Raw genomic sequence first — 26,972 nt, forward strand, 5'->3', positions numbered from 1 at the left:
ACTTCATTTGTTGCAAATTTATTGACTGCTACTGCATAAGGGGTTATCATAGGTTTTCGTAGCCAATCATAGAAGTCGTGTTGATGAGACAAAATATAACCAAGGTATATCTTTTTTATAACAATCATCACAAAATTAAAGAAAGGTCGTAGTAGACACTATCAAATGCCCATGAAAGAGAAGCAAATGAAAAAATTTCACAAAATTTATCTGAAAACTTCAATCTTTGGACATGGCATGTGAACAAAGTATTTGAATAAGGAGAACCAGCTAAGCTTCTTCTAAACCACAAGGATGTTAATTTACACCCAATAAACATATGTACAACTTCACATTGGAATTTACAAATTTCAAAATGCAATATGTAAAACAAACTACGCACTACGAAGAAGCTAAGTTACATGAGCAGGAGAAGGATTGTTTCTGCAAACAGGACAAGAACCATTAATCTTTAACCATTCATCAATGCATTCAGCATGAAAGTAATGTTCACATTCAGGTATGCACTTCACTATCTCTTTTGGATGGTACTCTGCAAGGCATATTGGACAACTCCCATGATTGGGACCTGGAACTCTCCCACTCTCTCCTAGGACTACTTTTGTGTAGGACTCGATTGTCGAGTCATCGAGGCCGGTAGCCGGTTGTGGTGCTACTGTTGTTCTGGTGGTGATGCTTTGGATTGAAGTGGAGGCGCGGCTGGATCGGCTATACTCCAAACAGAAGTAACATGATACACCAATTAAACATGTGATGCCTGGAATAAGCAAGGTTATGGCAATAAATTTGAGAACTTGTTGAACCGGCCTTTTGTTACCTGCAAGTGAAAATTATGGTAATTTTGAGGCAAAAACGTACTCATATTTTATCTTTTAGATTTATTATTGTTAATATAACTTAAATTGCTAATACACCAGGCTCAGTCGTTTAACCGTGTTGAGTGATATATGAAGTTATTGGACTATTTCACTAATTAATTAACTATCAGTTTATTGAATTGTTACAATCTATACGGAAGTTATACAATGACATATTTCATTTGCACGATCTCAATCAATCAGCTAGTTGCTGAATAATACAATACTACTTGAATAGAAGTCAGCTTTTTCAAAAGGATTGACATTTGATTACTGTATTATAATAAGGGGCAGATTGGCCTTTCAAATTTGCCAAATGCACTTACCAATATTTGGGATTAATGTAAAAATGTTTATTCCCATTGAGACAAGTAATACTAGATTCATATAACATCAGGATAAGTACTACAGTTATTTCCACATTATCCATTATAAACCAACTTTACTCTAAAAACTTCCTACTAATCAAAGTCAATGAGTCCTTAACCATATTAATTGACAAGAGGGTGTTGTGTTGCTCCGATGGTAAGCACCCCTCAATTCCAACCCGAAGGTTGTGAGCTCGAGTAACCAAGGGAGGGGTAAAAAAAACATATTAATTACATTATTTTTGAGTACTCTCACCTACCCTTGAAATCCGACTATGTGATTGCCCAAGTATAGTTTGTCCTAAGGGTGAGTTACTAGGAGACAGATTGTCAACCCCATCCATTAAGGCATAATTGCTTGACTGATTCTACTCTTAGCTACTCAATTGGAATAACAGAAGAATAAACGAAAGGAGACTCTAATTGAAAAAATATTTACCTGTTCCAGGACTATCAAAGCATTGAATTTCTCTGATAATGGCATTCTCGAACCCACAAACACCTTGGTTTACTTCACACTCTTGGCAGTTTGGTTCATCCCATGTTAACACAAGATCAGTAATAAGGTCCGTTAAGAAATCTGATTGGTATTGAAATGCCCATGAAGCAGGAACGGATGAATTGTTGATTATGCTACAGCTATACAAACTTATCATTTGGCTCGCAACACTTGAAGAAGTAGTAGCTAAAGTTGAAGTAGTGGAATTGCTTAGACAACTGATGACATTTAACCGATTCAAAACCAAATTGGTTGAACAAGTCAAGAAAGTATAGTTCCGATAGGCAACAGCTTTGAAAGGTGAAGAAGAAGAAAAAGAAGTGCTGAAATTCATCAGACGTTTTGGGAGGCAATCAGATGGATCGTAGAGTTGTATTTCTTGGGTTAGGTAATCGATGTCACGTACATAGTAATCTCCTGCACCTGGAAGACTTAGAATTGATCTACCTTGATTGCTGCATCTAAGACTGAAACCAGGATAGCTACAGTTCTGAAGGTTCTGGCGCCCTTCTATTCCAAAAGGAAATCGTATGTCAAAGTGGTTATTCCCACAAATAGAATCTGGGCAATCGTACCTTGCATAGACAGTTAAGCAGAGCAGAAAAGAGAAAGAGATGAACTTCAGAATGTCCATGTATTTCAGAAAGTCAATTTGGATATGGACAAACCCCCCATCAGAAATAGTGGTTTGCCAAGGCAAATATTCAAACCATACAGAATACTCATTAACTTATTAGCTGTTTCAAAAGTCATAACTTTGACCCGACAAAGATGTTACTAAAGCCAAGTTATACAATGTACTTATAAAGAGGATGTTAACAGCTCAACTTCCTTTAAATACTGCTATTGGAAATTCATAGCAAGTGGATACTTAAAAAATCAATTGATTTATTATTAAGTGGTTTCTATTAGAGGACAAGAAAGCATAAGCCATAAGGAAAAGTCAGGCTGCAAGTTATGATTTTTGCCTGAGCTAGTTTGGCTAGTAAGTAATATATTACAAACAAAAATCGTCTACTGACAAAATATGCATTTTTTTAGGTGGAGTACAACCCGTTTTGAAACTTGTTGATAAGGGGCTGATTGTTGTATTTATGGAGTTATAGCTAATATTTGCTGAAAAAATGAACTCTGGTTTGTAGACAGTAAGATTATACTTGGCAGTTGTTGTAAGATTATATTTGGTAGTAGTTGACAAAATCACTGGAGCTGCTCTGACATTCTGATTGAAACAATTTCACCATTCTTCCCGGACTTCATGACATGGAATTTTACGTGAAGACCTGCCACCACAATATAACAGTAAGTAATGAGTGAGAGTTTGAAGTACAGTTTGTCACTCATAAAAATTGAAGAAACCAGGGTTAATATACCTTCATTCTCTTGCAAGTTTGTGTTAACTGCTACTGCATAAGAGGTTATCATAGCTTTTGGTTGCCAATCATTGGGCTTTCCTACCCATGACTTGAGATCAAGGACAGCTGAACATGCATTACAAATGACACAGCAACATAAAATTAAATCTCATATCAAGAATAAGTCATGGTCCTTCGTTCATTATCAGGATCTAAAGTAACAGGAGTTGTCTTTCCAATAATTTCACGTGACTATGAATTATCTACATTCTGAAAAGTTTGTGTGTTCTTGTACTGATTCATGAAGAACCCAAGAAGGGGCCAGAATGAAGCTTCTATGTTTTGGCAGTTAAATTTTGGAAATTGATCGTGTTAGACTCGATTGCAAAGCTAACAGCAACTTATAACTATTTCAGTGAATTGAGCTGTTACCAGAAGTTGAGCGATCTTTGAGATGTTTGATATCAAATATACCAGCAGAGGCTCCATTAGCTTGCTTCTTCTCATTGTGGGAACCTAGCAACTCATAATCCCAGCTTCCATCCTGGTATCCTTCACTTAGAAACAGTTCAATATGTCTTGCATCTAATACCTGCATTGTTCCTGCATAGAATAACACATGATTAAATTATTAGCCATCTTTATAGCACTTCGGATAGGCAGGAAAAGCAATCTGGGGAATGGACTAAACCCAAAAGGAGCAACTATGGAATAGTTTAATTTGCACAAACATAAAGTGGCAATGGTTCAATTTGCTGTCCACTGTTCAATTAGTAGAAAACCTTCCAACTGATTAAGCTTCTGAAGGTACAGTAACCTTGTCGTTCCTTTCTAAAATATGAAAAACCCAACCAGCTTACCATCACATGTGTTGAGGTCACAGACTGGGCAACGAACAAGCTGCAAATCTGGAAGAACCAAATAACAAAAGGGATTAAAAAGTAATGCTGATGAGAAATTCTTTTACACAACCACGAAATTTACCAGCAATCCAGATTCCACTCTTGACATTTCTGACCACACAGCACCCGTTTGACTCCAACATCTTCTCTGTTGTCTTCTCCTTAAGGACTTTCAAGGGAGGGATCAAATTCTCTGTCAGGAGTGCATTTTGCGAGTCAAAGGAAAATGCTCCAATGCGCATCCAGTCTGATCATTCGTTCAAACAACTTAAAGGTATCAGCAACCATTGAAAGAAATTGGCAACACCTCAGTGCTGTGTGTTGATACCAAAATTCACCATATAGAGCAAAACTGGAGGGGTTATACCAATATGTTTATCCTGCTGGCGGAACTTGTAAGAATGACATCCATCTGCAACGTGTGTTCGTTACAGTAGAGAACCAGACATTTTCAATGTCACTTCTGATTTAAACTGTAAAACTCATGTAAAAAGAGAAACTGCTTACTAAAGGCTGCTGCATATAAGTTGATCCATTTGAATGCTACTTTTCCAGGATCAGGAACCTGGAGGTCTCGCAAGCAAGCATGTTTCCATATGATGTCCTCCATAATGATACGATGGAACCACTTGCTAGTTGATGCAAGCATCACCAAAGATCTTCCATCCAAGAACTTAGCAATCTCTGTCCACAAGTCCTCTTCGTACCTTATGGTATTCAAATAGCCATAAATTCAGTCTCAACATTCATAACCAACTTGATAACTACCATATGATACCCAACAAAGATAATCTCAGGTATGTTCATGGTCATGCAGATGATACTAGTTGAACAAAGAAGCTGATATTCTAGAGTTCAAAGCATTGGCTTCTGTGATATAGCAAACTGTTTGATTTTTATTCGCAGTACTACATAGGCAAAAGTGACGTCAAAAGAAGGACAGCCATTAGCAATGCTCTTGAACTTGTATTCACAACCTTATGCTTATCCACCACCCAGGATATTTCTAAACTCATTTTTGGAAAACTAAATTAAAGCTTTGAATTTATAGCTAAAAATTGTATTTACAAGAGTTGAGAATGAGACTTTTAATACAGTTATTCACCTTCTTATAGAAAAGATGGTGTAGTATCAGTTATCAAATCTCAGATAATATTCGAACTTGAATTGAGTACTAGAAAATTTGTGGATCAAAGAGCATTCAAATGCAAATCCTCAGCCAATAAACACATTTGACAGTTGCAGCACAGCACGCATGTCAATATGCAGAGCAGCTGAATTTTAGCTAGGATATTAATGTGCTCCACTATTGAATCCATGGAACATAAAGCGTTGAACTGATTGAGAAATCAGAAAGCCTTGATTTCAAATGTATCCGCAATTGTTTCTTTTCTTCTATAGATACATAAAATTGAAATATGCGGCAACACAAAGAATCTAATAATACTGATACAGTATAGTGGCCTTCTTAGACGTAGTATCATCTACTTAGCTGACATTCAAAGATGAATTCATTCTTTGCTCAAATCCGTGGATCAGAGAGCATCGAACTGCAAAACCTCAATCAGCAAATGCATTTGATGGTTGTTACTAACGCGCGTGTAATAAACAGAACAGCTAAATTGTAGCTCAAATGCAATTTGTGCCGCATTTAAATTCTGGAAAATAGAGCATTTAAACTCCTAGAGAAAGCAGAAAGCCCTTGAATCCAGAAGTTTCAGCAATCGGATTACTTAATTTCTAAATACATATTATAGAAATATGCAGCGTCAGAGAGAGTCTAATAACACTTCTTTTAACACAGTATCGGATCGCCTTCATACAGAAACAGTACATTGATCGAATGCAGAATGTATCAGTTATGAATATTTAGCCCATATTAATAATTGAATTGTCTAACTCAAATTTGTGGATCAAAGAGCTTGAACTGTTCAACCAATAAACGTATTTTTATAGTATGCAATATAACACAAGTTGCATAAGCAGAGCAGCTGAGAATTTTAGCTCAAATTCAGTACAAAGCATCTACTCAGCCATACTTTTTCAATCGGACTACTTATATCTTGTAGATACCATAAAATATGCATGAGACCGCGAGAGAATAGAACTCTATTAATACAGTATCAAATCGCCTACTTACAGAAGCAATAGATTCGACTACAGGAGTAATTTCAGCAATCAATTTTTCACTAATATTCAAATAGAAAGCGCTTCTCGCTCAAATTTATGCATCAGCGAGCATTGAACTGCGAAATGTCAGTCAAATAGAATTTGACAATTGCCGCCATCAGTACAAGCATAGCAGCTGAACATTAGCTCAAAATTCAATTCGTTTCTAGTTTGAATTCATAAATTTAGTGCATTAAACTGATGCAGAAAGAACAAAACATCAATTTCAAATACTTTTGCAATCGGATTAAAATACAATTATGCAGAAAGAGAGAGAGAGAGAACCAGGAGAAGATAGAGTGAGGAGTGAGAAATTTCAATCGAGGAGATACACAGCTACAGAGCGGTCTTGTTCTCCTCATACGCTTCCCCATGGTGATCTCTAAGATTTGAAATGACTATGCGAAGTTCAAACTGAAGACGTGTTAGCTATTTATAGGCGCGCCAATGCTTGGATTCAAACTACAGAAGCTTTCATTTCGTCAGGGAAGATCCGCTGGGCCCAGGAAAGGAAGGCCCATAAAGAACGCATCTCAGCCTGTTACGTTCTGGTGCTTGCGACGCTCGGCCTGAAGCCCATACTTCGAGACTTTGTCCCTAAATGTGCCTTTATTAGTAGCTTTTATGAAATTATTTTTTTGGATACAGTTAGATTCAAGTCTAATTTATTTATATATTTTTCAACCTGATAGATTATTATTTTGAGTTTAATATTACAAGATTCAAAAAAAAAAAAATATTCTTAGTAAACTCCAAACAGCGTGTCAAGTCAAAATACGACAAATAAATTGAAACGATGGAGTATTGTTCATAAAAAAAGTAATGTTTTCATATAAAAAGAAAAAATAACTTTGCATTTCAAAATGTATTTTTACAAATTATATAAACAATTTTCATCTTTCAAAATAAAAAACTAGAAGAATATATTTTTAAGTAAAAAATTTTATTATTCAAAAGTTTAATACTTCCAATTTATTTTTGCCTTTAGGTCACCAATTTATTTATATTATCAAGTGTTCAGTAAAACCTGTCAGTTGTTCATTGAATATAAAAAAAAACAATATGCTTCAGATAAAAATTATTAACGATGTATTTTATTTTTTTCAGTAATAAACTTTTTAAAATATGTGCTTGCTGTAAATTTCCTTTTTTGTGTTGAATTAGGAAATTTACGGAAAGCAGATATTTTTAAAAGTTTATTACTGAGTTGCGAATTAGGAAACTTTTATTAGTCCGTTAATGGAATGTACACTTTAACTATAACTAGTAATCCTAACGCGCACCAGATTGTTAAAAAAAAAGTAAAAATTTAACATAAACTTTCCTAATCCAAACACAAATAGGAAAAGGATGACCATCCTCTATAAATAGTAGTAATATAATGCAAAGTTTACACAAGTAACAACATCAATTGAAGCATGACTACAATAAGACTCTTTGGCAATGACATCAAAGTCTCAGAGAAGAAAGAGGTAAAGAGCATAATGTTATTCGGAACACGAATATTTTTCCAGTCTCCAGCATTGAACAACAATAACAACGATAGATTTATAAATATGGCAGATTTGCCTCCAAGAAGTATGCATTTGGCTATTGAGTCTATCCGTGGGAGTAGACCGGTTTACATGGGCTGGAAATACTTGGAGAACTCGGACATCAACGCGAACTTGAGCAGGTTCTTAATTCCAGTTGAGTGCTGCTCGAAATTAATCCACTACATGACTCGGTTGGAGAGAGAAAAGATACTAAACAAAGATGATAGAGGTATTAACGTGAGTGTAATGGATCCAAAGGGTAATTTACATGATATGAAGTTTACTGGATGGAAGAGTTTGGGGAGACTTGTGTTTAACAGAGGATGGAACAATCTTGTTAGAGATAACCAATTTCAAAAAGGAGATTTACTTGAACTCTGGCACTTCAGAATGCCTAATAATAAACCTTGTTTTGCTATAAATATCATTAGGTTCTAGTAGCATTTTCGTCATTACTTTTTCTCCTTTTCCTCTCTCCTCATTTTTTTTTTAACCATATTTTGATGTAATTCTACTGTTAATACCCAAGTATGATCCAGTTTCTGTTTTAATTTTTCGTCTTTCTTTGGCTTACAATCAATGTTTCTATGGCATCAAAAAGCGGTCATTAACTTATAATGACAAAACATTTTTTTTCTAAATGGTCATGTGTATTTTGATGATGCGATATCTAATATGGACCTTACATTTTTCTTAAATGTTTTGGATAAAGAGTAATGATTAATCTATTTTAATGGGATGTTACACTTCGTATAAATTTTCATTAAAACAAAGTTATCTATAAAAAATGTAGAATAAATTTTTATTTGCACGACTTGCTATTGATTTTCATAGGTCTAACGGTAATTCTAAATTATTGATTTGTTAAAACCTACAAAATTGATTTAAGTGATATTTTTAATTAAAAAAATTGTATTAAGAATTAAAATGTATATGCTTAATTGACATGATAATTTATTTTTAAGTTATACTCCTCTATAATCTATATTATAAAGTAAAAAGTTTCTTACTATATGTCATATAAAAATACTTATAACTGATTTCACATAAAATGTCAAATTTATAACTTTTCATAGAAAAATGAATTAATATTACGAAAATAAATTTGTAGTGTGAAATTTCGTTACACTAATATGTATATGACATACACTTATTTAAATATACAGTTTGTACTCTATTTTTTCATAAGTAATTTTCAACTATTAATAAATTATCTCTTATAATTTTTATGTTGTTTCATAATGACAATTAACATATGACATATCTTTATATAAATCAAAATATTTCTCATCTCCTTACAATACATTACGTAATTTACTTTTATTTATATATATTATATTAGGTATAAAATATCATTCATTTTTTTAATTTAAAATATGTAGAATTTATGTAAATTATATTCAAATATTTATTATTTTATGATCATTTAATTAAAATGAGTTATATATAATAATGATTTAACAATTTTACTAAGTTATTATAATTTCTATCACATAAATCTTTGTAATGCGTTTTATTCTCTTCGTTTAAGGATAGTACATTGTTTCAACATGTATGTAAACTTCCTTGAAGCTCTCTTTGTTGGTGAATGTTCTATTGATTTTATATTATATAAGATATGAAGTAAAGCATAGTCTATTTTCTCCTCATCTTTTGTTATTTCCTCCATTTCAATTTATATGACACCATTTGACTTGACACAAAGTTTATGAAAGAAATAATTTATTTTTTAAAAATTATGGTCTAAAATATTATTTGACCATTTGTATGACCATAAATCATTTCATCAACAATAAAAAGAGTATTTTAAGACTAAATTATTTTTTATTGTGGAAAGGTGACATTTTTTTTTGCAACATATAAAAAAAAAGGTGATACATGTGTAATTTCAGGTAAAGATCAATCTAGTTCGAATGCAGGTCAGGTGCTTGGTCGAAATTCGTTTGCAACATCGAAACATTAAAATTCTGGATAGCAAACATGCCAAACTGAAGTTGGGCAGCAACTAAATTTAATGCTATTGAAAAATAAAGTGTTACAGCTACAGGGATCGCGAGGGTAGGAAGTGAACTTGCAGATACATCAAATGATAAGATTGAGTTTCAAGAAAAGACAACTAATTCAAAGGCTTTTGGAAAGCTATTGACTCAAGATGTAGCCATTAAAACAGTTGTTACTTATGTGATAAGAAAACTTGGAGAGTCTAATATATATAATTGATAAAGCATGGGTAACGGTTGATGTTAGAGCTCTAATTGATTCTCCAGGAGCCTCTCTAATTAAGCCTCATGTTGATCCTAAGAAGAATTAATATAATTAACTCTCATGCTCTACCAATTGTTTCAATCTCTCAAGTTATTTCGATAAATAATTTGATCACTCTTAGCGGGCAAAAAGGTGTTATAAGTGAGAGTCGATGGGCCGATCGAGTGGAAGAAGAGGATGAACATGTCACAAATTATAAAAAATTGAGCTCCGAATCATCAATTTTTGTGCCTAAGAGTAGTGGTTCATCTCCATTACATATAGGGCGACAATTGGTTTTAACATGTACTAATATTCAAAAGATTTATGTTTGTGACAAAGAGCTTCTTGATGCGTTGGTGAGTTCTCATGTTAAAAAGTTGACTACTCTTATGCCTATTAACAAAAACAAGTAACTACACGATGTTGGTAGTAGTTTTTTCTCCACAAATAGATTTGCTAACCTACAAGATGAGTACACCTTTGAGGAAAGTGAAGAAGAGGACATTTTGCATTATTGTTTTGCAAATGCAACTAGGGATGCAGATATTTCTCCTAGGCAACAACGCAATAACAAAAAGAAGCGTGGAAGAAAAAAATAGTTGGGATGGTAAGATGACTGAGGAGTTTGTTCCAAGGTACCTATCAATGCAACAGGCAAAACAGAATCATATGACAGTAGCACAACTTAAACAAGATCCAACAAATCTAAGAAGAATTGATGAACTATTAAGTATTGTTAGACAAATTTGAAGAGGAAGACAAGAGGAAAATACTTCAGGTTACTTTAGAAGGGCAATCTATCTTTTTTAGTTCATACTTTTGTAAAACGAAGTTTGAGTTTAATTACTCAAATTTCATCATGGCTTTTATACTTTTTAACTACTTAAGAATCCTCATTTTTAATGTCATTCTAGAGTGTATTGTAAACTCTGTGATAATCATAGAATACTTAGTTCTCTCTAACTCTTATTTTCTTCAAGTGGGTTAATTAATATAGGTTTCTTACCTCATTGGAATTAGTAAGGTAAGGTCTAGCCCCCCTTTCTTGTACTTATCTATGTTGAGGTTTTCTTTTTAGTTATACTAGTAAAATCACTCGCGCTTCGCACGGAAATTTAATATCACAAAATTTATAAAATAATACTTAAAACCTATGAGTCATTAAAACAAAAACACTATATTATCTTACATACAAAATTACGTAGTAACAAATATTAATAATGTAAAGGAAGATGATAATTATAATATCTTATCATTTATCCTTTCAATCAATCATCTTTAATTTGACTTTATCATTTATCTTTTTGCTTCCAGAAAGTGTTACTATTTCATATTTTTGGGGATTCAAATGAACATCAACTGGAGACATTAAATTTTCTAACAAATAAATAATCGTTGGTGAAGGGATAAATAAATTTTAAAATGATGAAAAAAGTGAACAATGATTCTAATTCTAACGTGTAGAAAGTTCGGCCCTACCTTTGTTTTACATATATCATTTTAAAGTTTCCCATTTAAATGTATCATAAGTAATTATTAAAATGAAAAATTAAAGGGAGAATGTATCATATTGGACAACAATTCAACTTATTATATACACTTGAAAGGGAAAAATATTACACAACATATCAGAGTGATGAAGTTCAATTTGAAATTACACTTCTATTCCAATCGCATTGTCGAGAAACACATTTATTACTTTAAGTAAAAGTATTTACAACTTGCAGTAAACTTGAGAATATGTTCATACTTTCATATTGAATATGAGCAATTAATTATTTTGTAGTTATCTATGTCTTTGGGATTAAAAGAGGCTCCAGTCTAGTCATATTCCTCTATAGGTCATCCGGCACATCCTTGAACCCATGTCAAAAGTTTATTAATTATTTTCTTCTTTTCCTGGTTCACTCCGCACATCAAGGTGCGATAAAAAAAATTTAAGGTTTTTATGTCCTTACAATGGCATACCAAATTTGAATTTTGTTTTCAAGAGATGGTAGTATAGATCTTTAAGAAAAAAATTTATTGTACCTTCAACAATTTCAGTAGAGAAAACTTGCGTGAATACTCAATTAACGTGTGTTATTTAATATGTACTAACAAATACTTATAACAATAATTTTGCAGAAACATAAACAACAAAGTTTAACACATGTACTGAAAAATAACAATTAATAACATAAGCATAAATTAATGACTTTAAAAAACATACCAGGATCTATAACAATAAAATGAAACAGAAAGGAAAAAATTGTACACGAATATTTAATTGTGCAAAAGAAGAAGAAGAAGAAGTTCAGAATTTTTGTTGTTTTAAAATGAGAGGAAATCCCTCTATTTATAGCTAGACAACAAAGGGTAGAGTGAACAAATGTTTATTGTGCCTTATCGGAAAGGTCACAACTCTTTAGAAAAGTTGCAACCCTTCGGAAAGATCATAACATTTCATAAAAGTCACAACTTTTCATAAAAGTCGCAACTCTTCATAAAAAGTTACAATATTTCATAAAAGTCACAACTTTTCATAAAAGTCGCAACTTTTCATAAAAGTCACAATTTTTTTATGAAAGGGAAGGCTAGTTTTGGAAATAAATTAATTAATTAAAAGGAATCCTGATTTGTTGTGGTGCCACATAGGCGGGCCTAGGGTTTTCTTTTATATATATATATATATATATATAGTTCTGGAAAAAAAATAGTCTAAAATAGTATGCCAGAAAGAATAATATGGTCTCTTATTTTTAATCAAGAAGGTGATAAGGACCGTCTTAACTCTTCACTCTTCTACATAACAAAAGTTTGCTAATACAAATAACTCTTCTACATAATAAAAGCTTGCTAATACAAAGAATTTATAAATACATTATGAAAAAATATCAATGTTATTAGGTATTAGATTTGATGTATGTGTTATACATAATATTAAAATGAGTATGAGAGATATATTTTCAAATTTTAATTATAGAAACTTAAAAAAATTATAAGTTTTATTTAATTTAATAGAAATAGAAAAAATATTACCCATAACTTTTCACATTCTAATACCACTCCTATATACATAATAACACAACGTTATTATTGACCCTTAAATGAAATATGTATGGTTGAATAAATTGTAAATTGTTACAATAATATTAAGGTAAACATGTGATTATATATATGATTTCACTTATTGAATATATTTTTTATGTTTAATTTTTAATTTATCGATGAAAAAAAATGGCAACTCAAATAACTATTTTTGATTTATGTATACATTCAATTGAGAAGACAAATATGAGAATCGACAGCAAGAACATCATATATTATTTACCTTATAAAATAAAAATTAATGTACAGAAAAATAGATCTAAAAAATAAAATATAGTATATATATTATTTGTGTAATAAAGTTTTTAATAATATGTATTTGCCGTAAATTTCCTTTTTGTGTTGAATTAGGACATTTTAATTAGTCCGTTAATGGAATGTAGAGTTTAACTATAACTAGGAATCCTAACGCACACCGAATAGTTAAAAAGTAAGAATTTAACATAAACTTTCCGAAACCAAAGTCAAATAAGACTTGTGCTAATTAACTCGTTTATAAATAGTAGTAAAGTAATAACATGGAAAGCTTACAACATCAATAGAAGCATGACTACAATAAGACTCTTTGGCAATGACATCAAAGTCATAAGGTTATTCGGAATACAGATTTCGCCGTGTCCAGCATTGAAGAATAATAACATGCAGCTGCAGCTGCAGCTGCAGCGTGACGATAGATTTATGAATATGCCAGATTCCCCTCCACCAAGTTTGCGTTTGGCTATTCAGTCTGTCCAAGGGAGTAGATCGCTTTACATGGGCTGGAAATACTTGGAGAACTCCGACATCAACATTAACTTGAGCCGCTTCCTTATTCCAGCTGAGTGGTGCGCGAAATTACTCCTTCACATGACTCAGTCGGAGAGCCAAAAGATACAAAGTGAAGATGATAGAGGTATTAACGTGAGTGTAATGGATCCAAAGGGTAATTCACACGACATGAAGTTTACTGAATGGAAGAGCTTGAAGAGACTTGTGTTTAACAGAGGATGGAACAAACTTGTGGAAAATAACCAATTACAAAAAGGAAATTTACTTCACCTCTGGCACTTCAGAACGCCGGATAATAAACCTTGTTTTGCTGTAAATATCATTAGGAGCTAGGATTTTCTTTTTATAATATTTTGATGTTACTATTTGTATTTTTCATCTTGCTCAATTTTTTGAAGTTTAAACTATTCAAATCATAATACTCGAATTTTTTAATAGAAATCATATCTAACTCTTTGAAAATTGATATGAACTTCTACAACAACAAAACTGATGTATCGAATGAACATAACACAAATAATTAATCAAACACAATGTAACTTTAGACCTCTTCTGCCACATAAATCCAATACACGGTGCAAAATTCAACTTGTTTTCTTTTTACCTTTGGTGAAGCTCATGACATGGAGGGTATAGCTAAATAGCTGGTGTATAAATATTATTTGCAACTTAAAATTCAATTGGGCTGTGAAAGACAAAATTGGTTACTATTACAAAACAAAACCAAAAGAAGAAAAGAGATATTTGTTGTATCATGTATGCATATTAGCCTGTCACTGTACGACAAATCCTGTACATCAGCTACACTAGTTCATGAACTTCCGGCAATTGGGAGCTCCACATAGGCAGGGCACTTTAAGATCATCATGCTCATCCGGGTCAAACAAATAATCATACCTGTTAAACAAGATACACTAATTAACAGATTGAAAAAGCCAATCAGAAACTGAATCAACAAATACATGATTCACAGAAGAGGAAACAGGAAGCTGTCGTACGTCAACTCATCACCAGCTGAGACATTGCGTTTAGCTATAAGAACTATCCGGCTCTCCTCTTCACCCAGACTCAAGATCCTCGCATAGCAACTGGGCATGCACTACACGAGATAGCAAAAAAAAAAACTTAACCACATAAAATAAACAAGTACATAATCCGAATTAGAATAAACTGTCAGCAAAAGAAGCACTTATAAGGTAGAAAAATAAGAAACCAAAAGGCCCAGACAGCATAATAAACTCAAACAGAAGTTTCACAATGAACAAAACCGCCTACCGAATGATTGATTAAGCGTGCAATATTCCCTTTATTTGTCGCATCAATTACCACTTCTTCGCTTACCTTAAACAGCTGCATGGAGAGAACAGGTGTTAGCATCAATTGCTGAGAGTGAGACAGCTAACCTTAAGAAGCAACAGATCTTAGCTAAGAGATCATTAATGTTATGGGCTCGACAATTTCTGAATCATCCATACCCTTGTCCTTCGAGTGGAGTACAGATGATAGGATACCAGGGGCAATACGAGATCTTTAGCAAACTTAAAAGTTAAACTAAGGATTCCATACAGGGGAAAAAAGGAATATTTCTGGACCAGTGTAGTGAATGATTCAAAGCTTTGTATAGTTTCCTGAGACGGAAGTTTCACGACTTGAAAAAATACCCTCTAAAATCTAAGCCTATTTTAAAAATAGTGTAGTAGATTAATCAGATTCGTATTCACATGTTCAAGACAAGACAACACATGGTCTAGGCACATGTACACATGACATAACCCCTCACATAAAGTAATGAAATAGACTCACATAACAATCTTTTCCCTCCAGTCGATATCGTGTCTCTCTTAGATCAGCAACACTACGCCGCACCTTCTCCCCACGATACTCAAGGACCTAGAGAAGCAGCCAACAACAGTGGATCACTTCAAAATCCAAATTAAAACCTGCATAACAGTAACTAAATTCTTCTAATGTTCCACTCATGAAAAGTACCATTTCTCCTTCTTGAATGTTTCGTCGTGCAAAGAGGCCCCATCCATGTATTCCAGATTTACCAAAACAAACTCTCCGATTTTCCATCATCTGATTAAAAGAAAAAAAGAGTAAGTTTGGTTTCAAATGTATTTGCAGTTACTGAAGCATGTCTTCCAGATACTATTCTCCGCACTTATATTCCTTTACTCTGATAAATACCTTGCCACAATTATAGTTACTTAAGTATGGCAGTAAGAACTGGTAGTGTGAAATTTAGTTGTGGAATTAAAGAGTGGAGTGGTGAACCTGCTTCGTCAACAGGTATTATGCAACTCAGAATACAAGGTGGTAGTTTGGGTAGTTGCACATTAACAGGGATAATATTCCATATAATAAGCAACCAGTCCTCATGCAGCACAAAGAGAAGATTATTTACCTGTAGATGAATCAGCCGCTCTTTGAGTGTTGAAAAGGCCTTCACATCTCTAGTCAACTGCAAAAATAAGAATAAGAGAAGGAAAAACCAATCAATTAGATGGTGTTACAACACAAACACAAGATAGAATCGAGAACACAAAAAGAAACACATTACATACTTCTTGTGCGCTTAAACAATCTATTGCTTCTAAAGAATGACGCCTTGGCCCCATCAGTCGGTGGAAAACTGCCTCTTGCCCAGCCCTCTAGACAAAACAGAAGCAAATTAGAGGCAAGAGAAAAAAATAAATCAAGGAATCTTTCTCATAAAAATATAACAAGAAATTAGATCCAAAGAATACAAAAAGGGTGGAGAATGACAAAATTGGTTGATCACTTTCCTGCAATTAATGTACTCTTCTTGCTAGCATCTAGAAGTCATACTCTTGCTCTCACCCGTTTCATTGGTTATGATAAGGTTTCCTCCAGTTTGACTTTTCTAATTTAACATGAATTACTTGTTACAGGCCATCTTTATGAAACTTTTTTTAAAGACAAACCAAGTATATACATATATATCTATATATAGCAAAAAAAGGATTGGTTGTCTTCATTGAAGATAGAGTCAAAGGTTTCAAAGCATCATCCATGTTTCATGGAATGGTGTGCAAGTATTGGGTACTATATTTTCCAATGAAATATATTCAACCCAGGCTTTGGAGGTTCAAAGAAAAATTAAGCTAATGATACAGCATCCGGGCTGTGTGTCATCAACTAACAAGTTTCATCAGAAAAACATGCACAAATTTACACAGTAGCATATGAGAGAAGATTTTTGTGTGGCAAACAAGGATTTTCTAGTGTTCGGAGAAAATAGTCTTGACATTTTGACTGGTGTGGCCCTATTGAAGAATTAAAAAAACAAGACAACAGTTTTGGCACAGAGGACCGTGATCTTGCTCTGTTCTTTTCCAATTTGAGCTCTTCATCATTCATAGTGGAATTTTTCTCAACTTGGCAATCTTTCCTCGCCTCAATAAACTCTCTTTATTATCAAAGTGTACAGTTTGATAGCTTTACATGTCAGAATTCTGGCACAGGGCTCTATTCAACCATTAATAAAACAAGACACCACTTTTAGCACAGGACCGCTTGTTGGAAAACTATCACAAGTCCAAAGTTACGTTTTATTTTTGGTATGTCTTGGCATTTAACAAGGCCTTGTTAAGGAAGTGGCTTCGCAGATTACAGAGGAGCATGCACTGCAGATGGAAGTGATAGCAGAAAAATATGGGGTTATGGAAGGGTGGATAACTAGAAACATTTCTCTTTTTGGGAGCGACCTTGGGAGAAATATCTTGAAGGGATGGGAGGAACTTAGTGGTAACATAACTTTCAGAGTACGTAGGGGATAGGGACTAAGGTAAGTTTTTGAAGACACAGGTAGTGTGGCATAACATCTTGAGAGTCGTATAACCAAACATTTATAGTATTTCATGCCAAAGGGGGATGACAATCCAATAAATCTGGAAGACACGAGGAAATGTTCTTTGGGATCTCCAATTCAGGAGAGATATTCAGGATTGGGAGATAGCGGAATTTCAAAACATGCTTGAGATGCTCTACAAACAAATTCTACCCTCAGAATTTGTCAGGAATGGTGATCGACTGGTCGTTTCTCAGTAAAGTCCCAATAAAATCCCATTACCCCAAGATGCTTACAAGAGATTTGACGGTTTCGTCACATGTTGCAGTCTGTATTCCCATAATACCAAGAAACCTGTGTCTTTGTATGGCTGACGACTAGAGGAGCGATTTTGGCAGCCGAATATATGAGGAAAAGGAAGATCACCTATGTAAGTTTAAGTTTTACATGCAAAAACTCGGGAGAGGGTGTGGATCACCTTCTACTGCATTGTCAGGTAGATTCATGGTTGGAGATTCTGAGATGACTTGTACTATATTGGACTATGTCAGGGACGATACGTATGATTTGTTAAACTGAAATTTTAGAAGATAGAAGAGAATGTGCATGGCATGGACATTGCTCCATAGCTCCTCATAAGTACAGCGTGGAGAGAGAATAGTAGAGCTTCAGAAGGAACTGAACTTGATTTATACATTTGGAGAATAGCCTTTTATATATCCCTCATATCTTTTTGGTGCACCCATGAGATTCCTATTTGTGTTGAGGAATGGGTATCTTTTGTAGGTACAATTTATTTTGTAGGTTCCTCTTTTTTTGTTATACTACTTGTTTACAGAAGTTTGTCCTTTTTATTTGTGAAATTAATCCTTGATCCAAAAAAAATGCCCTCCCCTAACAGACGAAAAGGATTATTATAAAGCAATATTTGTTGAAATAACGAGAATTAAGGTGCAAAAGGCAAATAAGTAATTTCATACCACATTTAAAAATATAGAAGAGCATAGTACCTTGTAGCTAGATCTCTGAAAGACGCGACACCTTGCAGCAGAGAGAGGTTCAAAGCTACTGCTCCCAGCATCAGATGGATCAGGGAGTTCAAGAGTCTTAGATGAGATGAGTCGTTTGCCTCCCGAACAATGTTCTTGACTTTGTCTTTCAACCAAACTTTTCGTAGAGAACACTCCAAATGGAGTCCGCATGACCAAGACATTGTCTGTGTCTGGAGTCCTGAAATTCAAGCATATCACATATCTAGGTGAACATCAAACCATGGGGAAATTGAACAATGTAGAAACTGCTTCCCAACAAAATTAATTGGAAAGCTTATATGGAATCAACCTTAGGTATAATGTCAAAGAGGAAGAGATTTAAAAGAAAGAGAGAATTGTTTATATGTCATAGATTCTAATCTAAGAGGATAAGAAACAAGGCAAGAAAATAGATAAAGAATAAGAGGACAATATATAAATGTTACCTATGGAAGGCGCAATATGATAACCATCTTGTTATCTGTATCCCATTCTTCTCTGAGCAGTTCAACTGATATTCAGAATTTTGAATTATTAGATCAGGTAATTACTCCCATTTGGAGAAAACACAAACAGAAGTACATAAAAACATACTTTCTTTTAATAAGAAAATGTCTACATATATATATACATTATTATAGACAAACACACACAAAAAAAATTATACAGACATTTACTCCTTCAGAGTTCAGTCCCATTTTATGTGATGGTGTTAGACAGGAGTCTGGACACGGGGTTTAAGAAAAAAAAAGAGACTTCTGAAAATTGTTTAAAACAAACCAAAAATATTTGTGTGGTCATAACTCAACTCATTAAGGGAAGTATAAAGTTAATTCTAAATATAGAGAAGTCGGGACAAACTATAACAAGGAAATTGTGTCACATAAAATGGGAAAAGAAATTGAAAGACTGCGACTTTCAGCACTTAGGTCTTATAGCATATGTGCATCAATACCAATGGCAAAACTAAGCAAACAACAGCAACACATGCCAGTGTGATCCCACAAGTGGAATTTTGGGAGAATGGAGGGAATGCAGACCTTACCCCTATCCTGTGTGAGGTAGAGAGTTTGTTTCTGAAACTATATCCAAAATAATGGAGTTCTAAAACTTGTATGACCGTGGTAAGAAAAAAAATCCATCATGTTTCCAAGGGGTAACCTAATAGGTGAAGGGTTGGATTAAAAACCTTGATACCAAGGTTTGAATTCCAACAGAACTAACACTAAGTGAATTCTCCACATCTGCCTATTCACCTATTATGTGTGTTGGTGGAAGGTGGCAAGTACCTAGAAGATAGCACAACTATCAAAAAAAATGTTTCGAAAGAAACTAAATTATAGACCAAGTTACCCGGACTCTTCAAAAATATCAATGTGTGGGTCGGATTCCACAAAAGTAGTGTATTTTTGGAGAATCCGACACAGGTGCGGCATCAAAAGTGAAGAGTCCGCACAACTTTTAGGTTATGGACCTTGCCAGTCACAAAAGGTAGAGTGTATCCCTTACAAGGTAACAAATAAAAAGTTGTCTAGATGTTAACTCATATATTTAAGGCAAGCAACTGTGAACATGAAATAAGATCCATCAGTGAGGACCATCACAATCTTCATATGCATCAGCTTTGCAATGCAATGCCCTAGCACAAGCATTTCAAACCTGACTTTTGATGAATGATATTAGGATTTTACACTAAATTAACACATTATCTTTCTTCTAGTACTGATTGCATCTGTTCGTAGAGACTATCATTGTGGAATAGCATACACAAGGAAAAAAGTGGGCAGCTTACTTCCATATGATATCCAGCTCTCAAAGCACACATAGCATGAAAGCTGGTGGCACATTTGCAACATTGAGTGCAAGATCCGTGAACTTGTTTGCAGATCACACATGCCTGCAAATTTATTTATAACCAAGTATTTTTAGCCTACAATAACTAAATATTTTGACAGAAAAAGGAAATTACTTATTGCATCAACCAGATCAGCAGCAGACGCAATTGAGATCCAACAAATGAATGAAAAGATACCACCAAATATTTGCATATAGAAACTAAAATACCTTTAGGAAAGTGTACGGAGGAATTCTAAGAAGCCCAGCAGCAGGCTCCATTTTATCAGCATTATGGAAAGCAACTTCAGGCCGAAACCATGCACATGTAACGTGAACCCACATAGAATCAATATCAGTTGGCTTCAATGCACCACCTGCAAAAGCATCATAAAATCCAGATAAGAAAGCCAGTAATGAGAAATATTTTTTTAAGTTGCAGGGTGTACAATAGGACTTGCCTTTGACTGGACAAAGACAACATTCTCTTTCAATTTCAGGGGTTTCACATGCTCGACAGACCCATGAAGCAAAATCCTGACCATTGCTTACTCCATAGCATTCTTGATGGACGGCTATTTGGCACCTGAATCGCCGGCATTAGTTACACTAGAAAACAAAATCTCGCCAACCAAATCAAAGGAACATATCCATCCAAAGATATTTGTTACTTCTAAATAGTTATTTTACAGGGATACCTGTTGCATATGATTATTTTATTATAGTCCCAATCCTCAACCCATCTACATATAGCACATCTCTCTGTAGTCCACTTTGCATGAACAGGTTCATACTTCTCTGCAACAAAAGAAGCACACATTTGATTGCTCGCTCAACAGAATACATACAAAAAGAGGTGCTCAGCACTGGAACTCCAGTAAAATAGTAGAGAAGGAATAGAGCATACCTCTTAAAAATGCAAACAGCTGCTGCTGATCTAACTTCTGATAGCTTACATTATGAGCATTATTGTCTGAAAGCTGCAGGCAGCATCCATACTACTAAGATTAAAGAGCATAAAACAGAACCTACTCCAGATATTAACTAACAGAAGAAAATCACTACTAGAAGCACTATAAGTTAGTTGACTTCTCAACCAAAAACTGAAAGGAACACCCATGAAAAGTAATGTTGAGGTAATGGTACCATGTTTATTGACTACCAAAAATCCACCTAAAACTCTAACTAAACGCCAAGAATGATCTATATAAAGCATGCTGCACTGATCAAGAGAAAAAAAAAAAGAAGAATACTGCAAATTAAAAACGAATATCAGTAATTTATGTATTAGCCATTCTTTTAGTCTATCACTACCCAACAACATAAAACCTTCCTGAAGTTGACATCAAAAAATGAACCATTGAGGACTGTAACAATAGAATCCTGTTAATCGTAGATCCACTCAGTTATCAGTGACAGGATGCAATGAAAAGGGCGGACTAAGATACAACATCAGAGAAGATGACATATGATTTAGAAACTTCACAATCTGGTACACACCCATTGGTCAAGTGTTATCATTGAGTCTTTTACTTTCACGCTGCACTTCCATTTCTTAGCTCTGCAACCGGTATGTTTCTCCCACTCACTAAGTGTTTGCTTCCTTGTTCCACAAGAACCACACTTGCACTGAACTCTGTGACAACAATAAAGGAAGTAAACTAGAGCACTTTCAAAAAAAAAAAAAAAGGAAGACTAGAGTACTTCATATCTAAAGCAGCTAAGTGTGAAGTAATCAAGCATTAGAAGTGCTACACAAATTTTGCAGTAGACTAGTTGAATCACGAGAGAGTGCCTTATCTTCAAGCAAGTTTTTCCCATTAGTTACCAACTGAAAATAGTTTTTTCTCATCTAGTACTAGAATTCTTTTTGGTATATTAAATGTCAAAAACTGTTCATGAATTATTCTTCTAACAGATGAGTACGATCAATATAGAAGATTGGTTAACAGGACGCAGCAGGCAGTTGACCTTAGCACTCACAAAGACCTTTACAGATTTATTTTTTTCATATGAATTTCAAGATTTTTCATGGCAGCCTTTTCTAACCCCATTCTCTTTCCAGAACTTTTAAGAACTTACAAATGAATATCTGGATAATAGATCCCTTCAACGCCAGTACACACAACAGTAATCTTCTCAGGCATCACACTTCCACTGCTCTCTCTTAATCTGTTTGAAACACTTTAACATTTCAAAGAACAAAGCATTACAGGCAGTCAGCACACTAGAACAAGAAATAAACCAACCAAACACAAGTCCAACATATTCTTTTGATAGGATACATCAACCAAAATGCAACTTAAGCAGAAGATACCTTGCTTTTGGTCCCCGCTGTACTGAGCCCAACAATTTTTTGTTAGAACTTCCTTTGCACTCGGGGCAAAAGTAATCAGTGTTCTGTAGATTCTGAAAAAGGTTGATATAAATGATAAATCTTCCATGCACTTCACCAGAATCAAATTAGGAAAAAAGAAAATATAAAAATTACCTTTAAAGCATTGCTGGAAATATCTGTACACTCCACATGCACCCAAACATCACAACCATCGCAGCACACCTATAGAATATCACGTGAAGAAAGGTTCTTAGTTTATTCTAGTTTGCCAGCCAAGAACTCAAAGACCAAAATCAAAACAAAAAAATCTCACCCAGTTCCCACCATCTGAATGATGCCAAATTTTTTTGCATATGCCACAATATTGCTTTGATTTCCTCAACTGAACAACATAGAAAATTGTACGTCAGGAGCAGAAAAGAAGTATTGCATTATAAAGATCTACTAGAAGGAACAGACAACAGTATCAATTGAATAGCACAAATGTTGAATTTAAGCATGTGCTCCTTATCAAGGAAATACATGTGAATACAGAGAATTGCATAGTAAAAAATTTTGCAGATGACCTTAGTACAATGCTCACAGGAAAACTGAGCCTTGGACGTTCTATCTTTAACTTTCTTCAAAGTTCGGCGCAGAACAACCAAACCACAACTGTCACATGGTCGAGTGTCTTTCCTCTTATCATATCCATCCTGCTAAAGAATTAACCAGAAGTCATCAGAATTGAACCACTTAACATTCTTCAAATCATTATGGCAGTTTTAAGATCACATTTCAAAATCTCAATGCTCCAACAACAAAAGTTTAAACACTTCAACTAAAAGTGAAAAGGTAGGTTTGCACCTTTCTTTAATAGATCTCCAAATAAGTAAGAAGATTAATACAAACCTAAAGAATGAAACTCAAAAGAATAGCATAAGGCTGAGAACAGGCTAGATTAAGGCCTACATCAACAAATTTTCAATTTCAGATCTTATTCCTGAAAAGGACGCTTTCTGAAAACTTGCCTGGTCAGAGAAACAGAATTCTAGCTCCTGATTTGACCCAGTAGCCTCTTCAACTTCACTGTCATTAGTTGCTGGAGATGCCTCCTGTTCCATCTCAGGGCATTTATTTGTGTAGCCATGTTCAGCTAGAATTGCCTCTTCTATTGCCGTGTGAAAATCACTTGGTCTGCTGCCATACAATTTAGTCTGCTCCTGAAATCTGGACAAAGTAATGGTGAAAATTCAAGTACCTAAAACTACCATAAGTTAATTGATAAATGGAATGTCACACACCTGTCCATATATTCTTGGAAAGGAAAGATCATTCCAGCTTTGACCCACCCATAATCCTACACAGACAATAGCTTAGAAGTTCTAATCCGTATACAAGTATGTCAATGTACCAAGGTATAAGAATGTTCACTTAATCTTGTTGAGTTTTACAAAAATAAAAGTTGTTACCCTTTTGCTTATATACTTGTAAACCCAAAAATCATACCGCCATACCAATAAAAAATTTACTAATCAAGAAAGAGAGATTACCCTTTGCCCACTTCTGGAGTAGCCATAAAACATCACACAGATAGTGCCTGGAATGCAAGCCCTTAGAACAGCCTCAGGTGCTTCGCATAACGGGTCAATCACTACAGCAGGCCAAGCAGGATAATTTTTTCCACATTTTGCCCACACTATGTCTCCCGAAACAAAATCCCCGGGCTCAAAGAAATCCTTTTTCTTTCCAACTTTCTCCTTAGTAAAATTATCCGCCCTTAAAGAGCCTCTCTTCACCCTCAGTTTGCACTCACCACTCTCCACCACAACTGAAGAACCACCTTCACCTATCGATGTCACGGAACTTCTAGAACAATCTTTACTTTGCATAGAAGAAAATTCCCTATCCTCAATTTTTACAGAACTAGGCAAATGAATAAGTTGATTCTTAAAAAAATGCATATCTACATTAGACCGTTCCAGCTTGAACCTTTTCTTCCGAGGCAAAACTGCCCCTTCGTCCTTCTCATTCAAACATAGTAGTTCTTGTTCTTCCTGATTTTCTTCTTTCCTCCACGAAGGCAAAACAGAGTCATTGAACTTTGAAGGCAGCACTTGAATGCGACCACGAGAAGACTTCAAAAGTGGAGGCTTATTATTATTAACCTCCAAAGCTTTATCCAAACTTCTCGAAGCTCCAGCTAAAACCAAGCTTGATTCTACTTCACCCGCGTAACTCATAGCTTCTCTACAAAATGAATCTACCAAACTAGTGCGGTAATCTTCTAATTCCCTTATAGGCACTGTGAAGAGTTCATCAGTTTTCAATTGCTTCGGACTTCCCGAACACGTTTCTCCCTCGCCGCCGCTGTCATTACCCTCCGCTTTGCACCGCTTGAGTTTCGGCATTTCCACTTTCACCGTCCGTTTCAGCATCATCCTTGTCTTCATCAAAATTCCTCTACGAGTAGTTGTACCCGTAGCACCCGAAGTTGTACGTTAGAAAATCCTCACCCATTCCAATTCCAAAACCAAAACCCTAATTATCGAATTGAAACAACAAATCCGTCAAACCAAAATCCCCAATTCTGCAAATCCCAACGCCAATTCAAACCCGAAACAAACATCAACTGCTCCAAAAACTCACCACTTCAACGAATCAATCAGTTACCGAAACACAATCCAATTAACATTCACAATTTTTCAAATTGTACTAACAATCCCAAAAGAGCGAAACCAGGTAAAAGCAAAAATCCAGAAGAATTCTATGACCGGTGAAATTGAAGGACAAAAAGTTCAGACAAATCAAATAAAAATCGAAGCTTGAAGAGAATCAGATGTATCTGAAATTTGTGAGTCGCGAAGAACAAGATTTCATAAATATACAGATGAAATTAGACATATATATGTCCAAGAGGGATATAGTATATAGTAGCAAAAATAAAGTACAAGTTTTATTATTATCCACTATTTTAATCCAAAAAATAATAATTAAAAACAATATATCTCAAAAAAATTGGAAGCTTTGGCTCCAAGATTGTTGCGAAATTCGAAAGCGGAAGCGAAAATTGGGAGGGAGACGAGGTTATGGTGGACGCGCGAAAGGTAAAAATATTAGTGGAAAATTTCCTTTTAAGGGCAAAACTGACTTTTTCACTGTTGAAATTGTGATCACAAGGAATTTATGTACGGTAGTGATCTGATCTCATGAGGTATTCCACGTGGCTGCTTTTTATTGGATTATTTATTATTTATTTATTTATGGCTAAAAAGTACCAAAAGAGCAGTTGTGATGTTATCTAACGTGTAAGCTGTAACGCTAGCTTATTTTGGAAGGTTGTTACTTGATTTGGTTGCTACTATTTCAATAGACACACTCCAAGTGGAGTTGGGAACTTAAATAAGCCATAAAAATATAAAAGTGATCAAAATAAGTCATTACTTTAGTAAGTAACTAATAGGCTTAGTGGAAGAAAAAATTTCACTTTATCTAATATTCTAAACGTTTTTCGTTAGTCCCATAACGTGTATATTTTAATATATAACGGAACTATTTCCTACACTTTATAAAACAGAACTATTTCTTACACTTTATAAAGTGTAAGTTTTTCTTACACTTTGTAAAGTGGAACTTTTTCTTACACTTCATAAAAAGTTACTTTACAAATGCAGTGTTTGTCATACAATTATATTGATTTGACATATCATAAAAACGGAAAAAATTATTACACTATGTATTTTTATTTTTTTATTCTGAAAAATCCTCCAATCTCTATTTAAGGAGGACGTTCAATGAAGAAATTATACATGACGAAAATACCGTTTATTATAATTGTCCTCCCAAACACAATGCTAAATATTCAATTAATGTCTGATATCATAAAAAAATTTCATCAATTTAAAAAAGAATGGGTATAAACAGTACTGATTATAATTTGATTATAGTCGAAAAATACCCTACTTCATTTTTTATCACAAGGACAAGTAAATTTTGGAGAGTGGATTATCTATAATGACGAATCGTTGACCGACTTTTTGAGGGTTCCAAACGACTACATAGATGCGTTTCAAATGACTACATGAAGATGAGGATGGATATACGGGACTTAGAACGCGAGATGTTCTACGGATTTCAAGAAAGGGCTGTGGAACATAATATTATTATTTTTGTGTATGTATCTTTTT

General features: G+C 34.3%; 5 protein-coding genes across 6 annotated transcripts; 2 read left to right on the plus strand and 3 right to left on the minus strand.

Annotated features, from left to right (window-relative positions):
* Positions 1–218: 218 nt before the first annotated feature.
* Positions 219–2,518, minus strand: LOC102580010 (putative RING-H2 finger protein ATL21A). The gene is made up of 2 exons (XM_006339641.2): positions 1,665–2,518; positions 219–817 (listed from the first exon to the last, which is right to left on the minus strand). Exons 1-2 carry the CDS (start codon positions 2,356–2,358, stop codon positions 393–395), a joined length of 1,119 nt encoding a protein of 372 aa, XP_006339703.1. The 5' UTR covers positions 2,359–2,518; the 3' UTR covers positions 219–392.
* Positions 2,519–2,592: 74 nt separating this feature from the next.
* On the minus strand, positions 2,593–6,611 carry LOC102582794 (probable F-box protein At3g61730). Its single transcript, XM_006339651.2, has 8 exons — positions 6,436–6,611; positions 4,489–4,688; positions 4,349–4,393; positions 4,064–4,228; positions 3,940–3,987; positions 3,512–3,682; positions 3,098–3,205; positions 2,593–3,007 (listed from the first exon to the last, which is right to left on the minus strand). The coding sequence occupies exons 1-8, from the start codon at positions 6,522–6,524 to the stop codon at positions 2,925–2,927; spliced, it is 909 nt and encodes a 302-aa protein (XP_006339713.1). The 5' UTR covers positions 6,525–6,611; the 3' UTR covers positions 2,593–2,924.
* Positions 6,612–7,706: 1,095 nt separating this feature from the next.
* On the plus strand, positions 7,707–8,123 carry LOC102585866 (B3 domain-containing protein At2g32645-like). The gene has a single exon (XM_006339739.1). The coding sequence runs from the start codon at positions 7,707–7,709 to the stop codon at positions 8,121–8,123; it is 417 nt and encodes a 138-aa protein (XP_006339801.1).
* Positions 8,124–13,568: 5,445 nt separating this feature from the next.
* LOC102586532 (B3 domain-containing protein At2g31720-like) lies at positions 13,569–14,123 on the plus strand. Its single transcript, XM_006339740.1, has one exon. It carries the CDS (start codon positions 13,569–13,571, stop codon positions 14,121–14,123), a length of 555 nt encoding a protein of 184 aa, XP_006339802.1.
* Positions 14,124–14,310: 187 nt separating this feature from the next.
* Positions 14,311–25,887, minus strand: LOC102582009 (histone-lysine N-methyltransferase ATX4). 2 transcript variants are annotated; one of them, XM_006339648.2, is made up of 23 exons: positions 24,339–25,887; positions 24,090–24,145; positions 23,817–24,015; positions 23,373–23,504; positions 23,120–23,188; positions 22,960–23,028; positions 22,786–22,877; positions 22,551–22,652; positions 21,969–22,104; positions 21,376–21,448; positions 21,167–21,266; positions 20,930–21,054; positions 20,700–20,845; positions 20,428–20,532; positions 19,082–19,146; positions 18,615–18,834; positions 16,358–16,444; positions 16,198–16,254; positions 15,780–15,869; positions 15,594–15,680; positions 15,066–15,140; positions 14,789–14,889; positions 14,311–14,687 (listed from the first exon to the last, which is right to left on the minus strand). In XM_006339648.2, the coding sequence occupies exons 1-23, from the start codon at positions 25,236–25,238 to the stop codon at positions 14,597–14,599; spliced, it is 3,177 nt and encodes a 1,058-aa protein (XP_006339710.1). In that variant the 5' UTR covers positions 25,239–25,887; the 3' UTR covers positions 14,311–14,596. The 2 variants fall into 2 exon arrangements, with proteins under 2 accessions (XP_006339710.1, XP_006339711.1); XM_006339649.2 differs by having other exon boundaries at positions 14,597–14,687; positions 23,373–23,501.
* Positions 25,888–26,972: the final 1,085 nt, after the last annotated feature.

This window comes from Solanum tuberosum, unplaced genomic scaffold (genome assembly GCF_000226075.1).
Source record: "Solanum tuberosum cultivar DM 1-3 516 R44 unplaced genomic scaffold, SolTub_3.0 scf00010, whole genome shotgun sequence".
Classification (NCBI taxonomy): Eukaryota; Viridiplantae; Streptophyta; class Magnoliopsida; order Solanales; family Solanaceae; genus Solanum; species Solanum tuberosum.

What these genes read in the sequence shown, in the direction of transcription:
- LOC102580010 (XM_006339641.2), bottom strand. Translation starts at nt 2,358, where the DNA reads ATGGACATTCTGAAGTTCATCTCTTTCTCTTTTCTGCTCTGCTTAACT. An exon ending in CTTTGATAGTCCTGGAACAG is followed by an intron (nt 818 to 1,664) that starts GTAAATATTTTT and finishes TTTCACTTGCAG; the next exon opens with GTAACAAAAGGCCGGTTCAA.
- LOC102582794 (XM_006339651.2), bottom strand. Translation starts at nt 6,524, where the DNA reads ATGGGGAAGCGTATGAGGAGAACAAGACCGCTCTGTAGCTGTGTATCT. An exon ending in GAGTGGAATCTGGATTGCTG is followed by an intron (nt 3,988 to 4,063) that starts GTAAATTTCGTG and finishes TGGTTCTTCCAG; the next exon opens with ATTTGCAGCTTGTTCGTTGC. An exon ending in CAAAGATCGCTCAACTTCTG is followed by an intron (nt 3,206 to 3,511) that starts GTAACAGCTCAA and finishes ATGCATGTTCAG; the next exon opens with CTGTCCTTGATCTCAAGTCA.
- LOC102585866 (XM_006339739.1), top strand. Translation starts at nt 7,707, where the DNA reads ATGGCAGATTTGCCTCCAAGAAGTATGCATTTGGCTATTGAGTCTATC.
- LOC102586532 (XM_006339740.1), top strand. Translation starts at nt 13,569, where the DNA reads ATGACTACAATAAGACTCTTTGGCAATGACATCAAAGTCATAAGGTTA.
- LOC102582009 (XM_006339648.2), bottom strand. Translation starts at nt 25,238, where the DNA reads ATGAAGACAAGGATGATGCTGAAACGGACGGTGAAAGTGGAAATGCCG. An exon ending in ACTCCAGAAGTGGGCAAAGG is followed by an intron (nt 24,146 to 24,338) that starts GTAATCTCTCTT and finishes TTGTCTGTGTAG; the next exon opens with GATTATGGGTGGGTCAAAGC. An exon ending in TGGAGGGAAAAGATTGTTAT is followed by an intron (nt 15,141 to 15,593) that starts GTGAGTCTATTT and finishes CTCTCCATGCAG; the next exon opens with CTGTTTAAGGTAAGCGAAGA.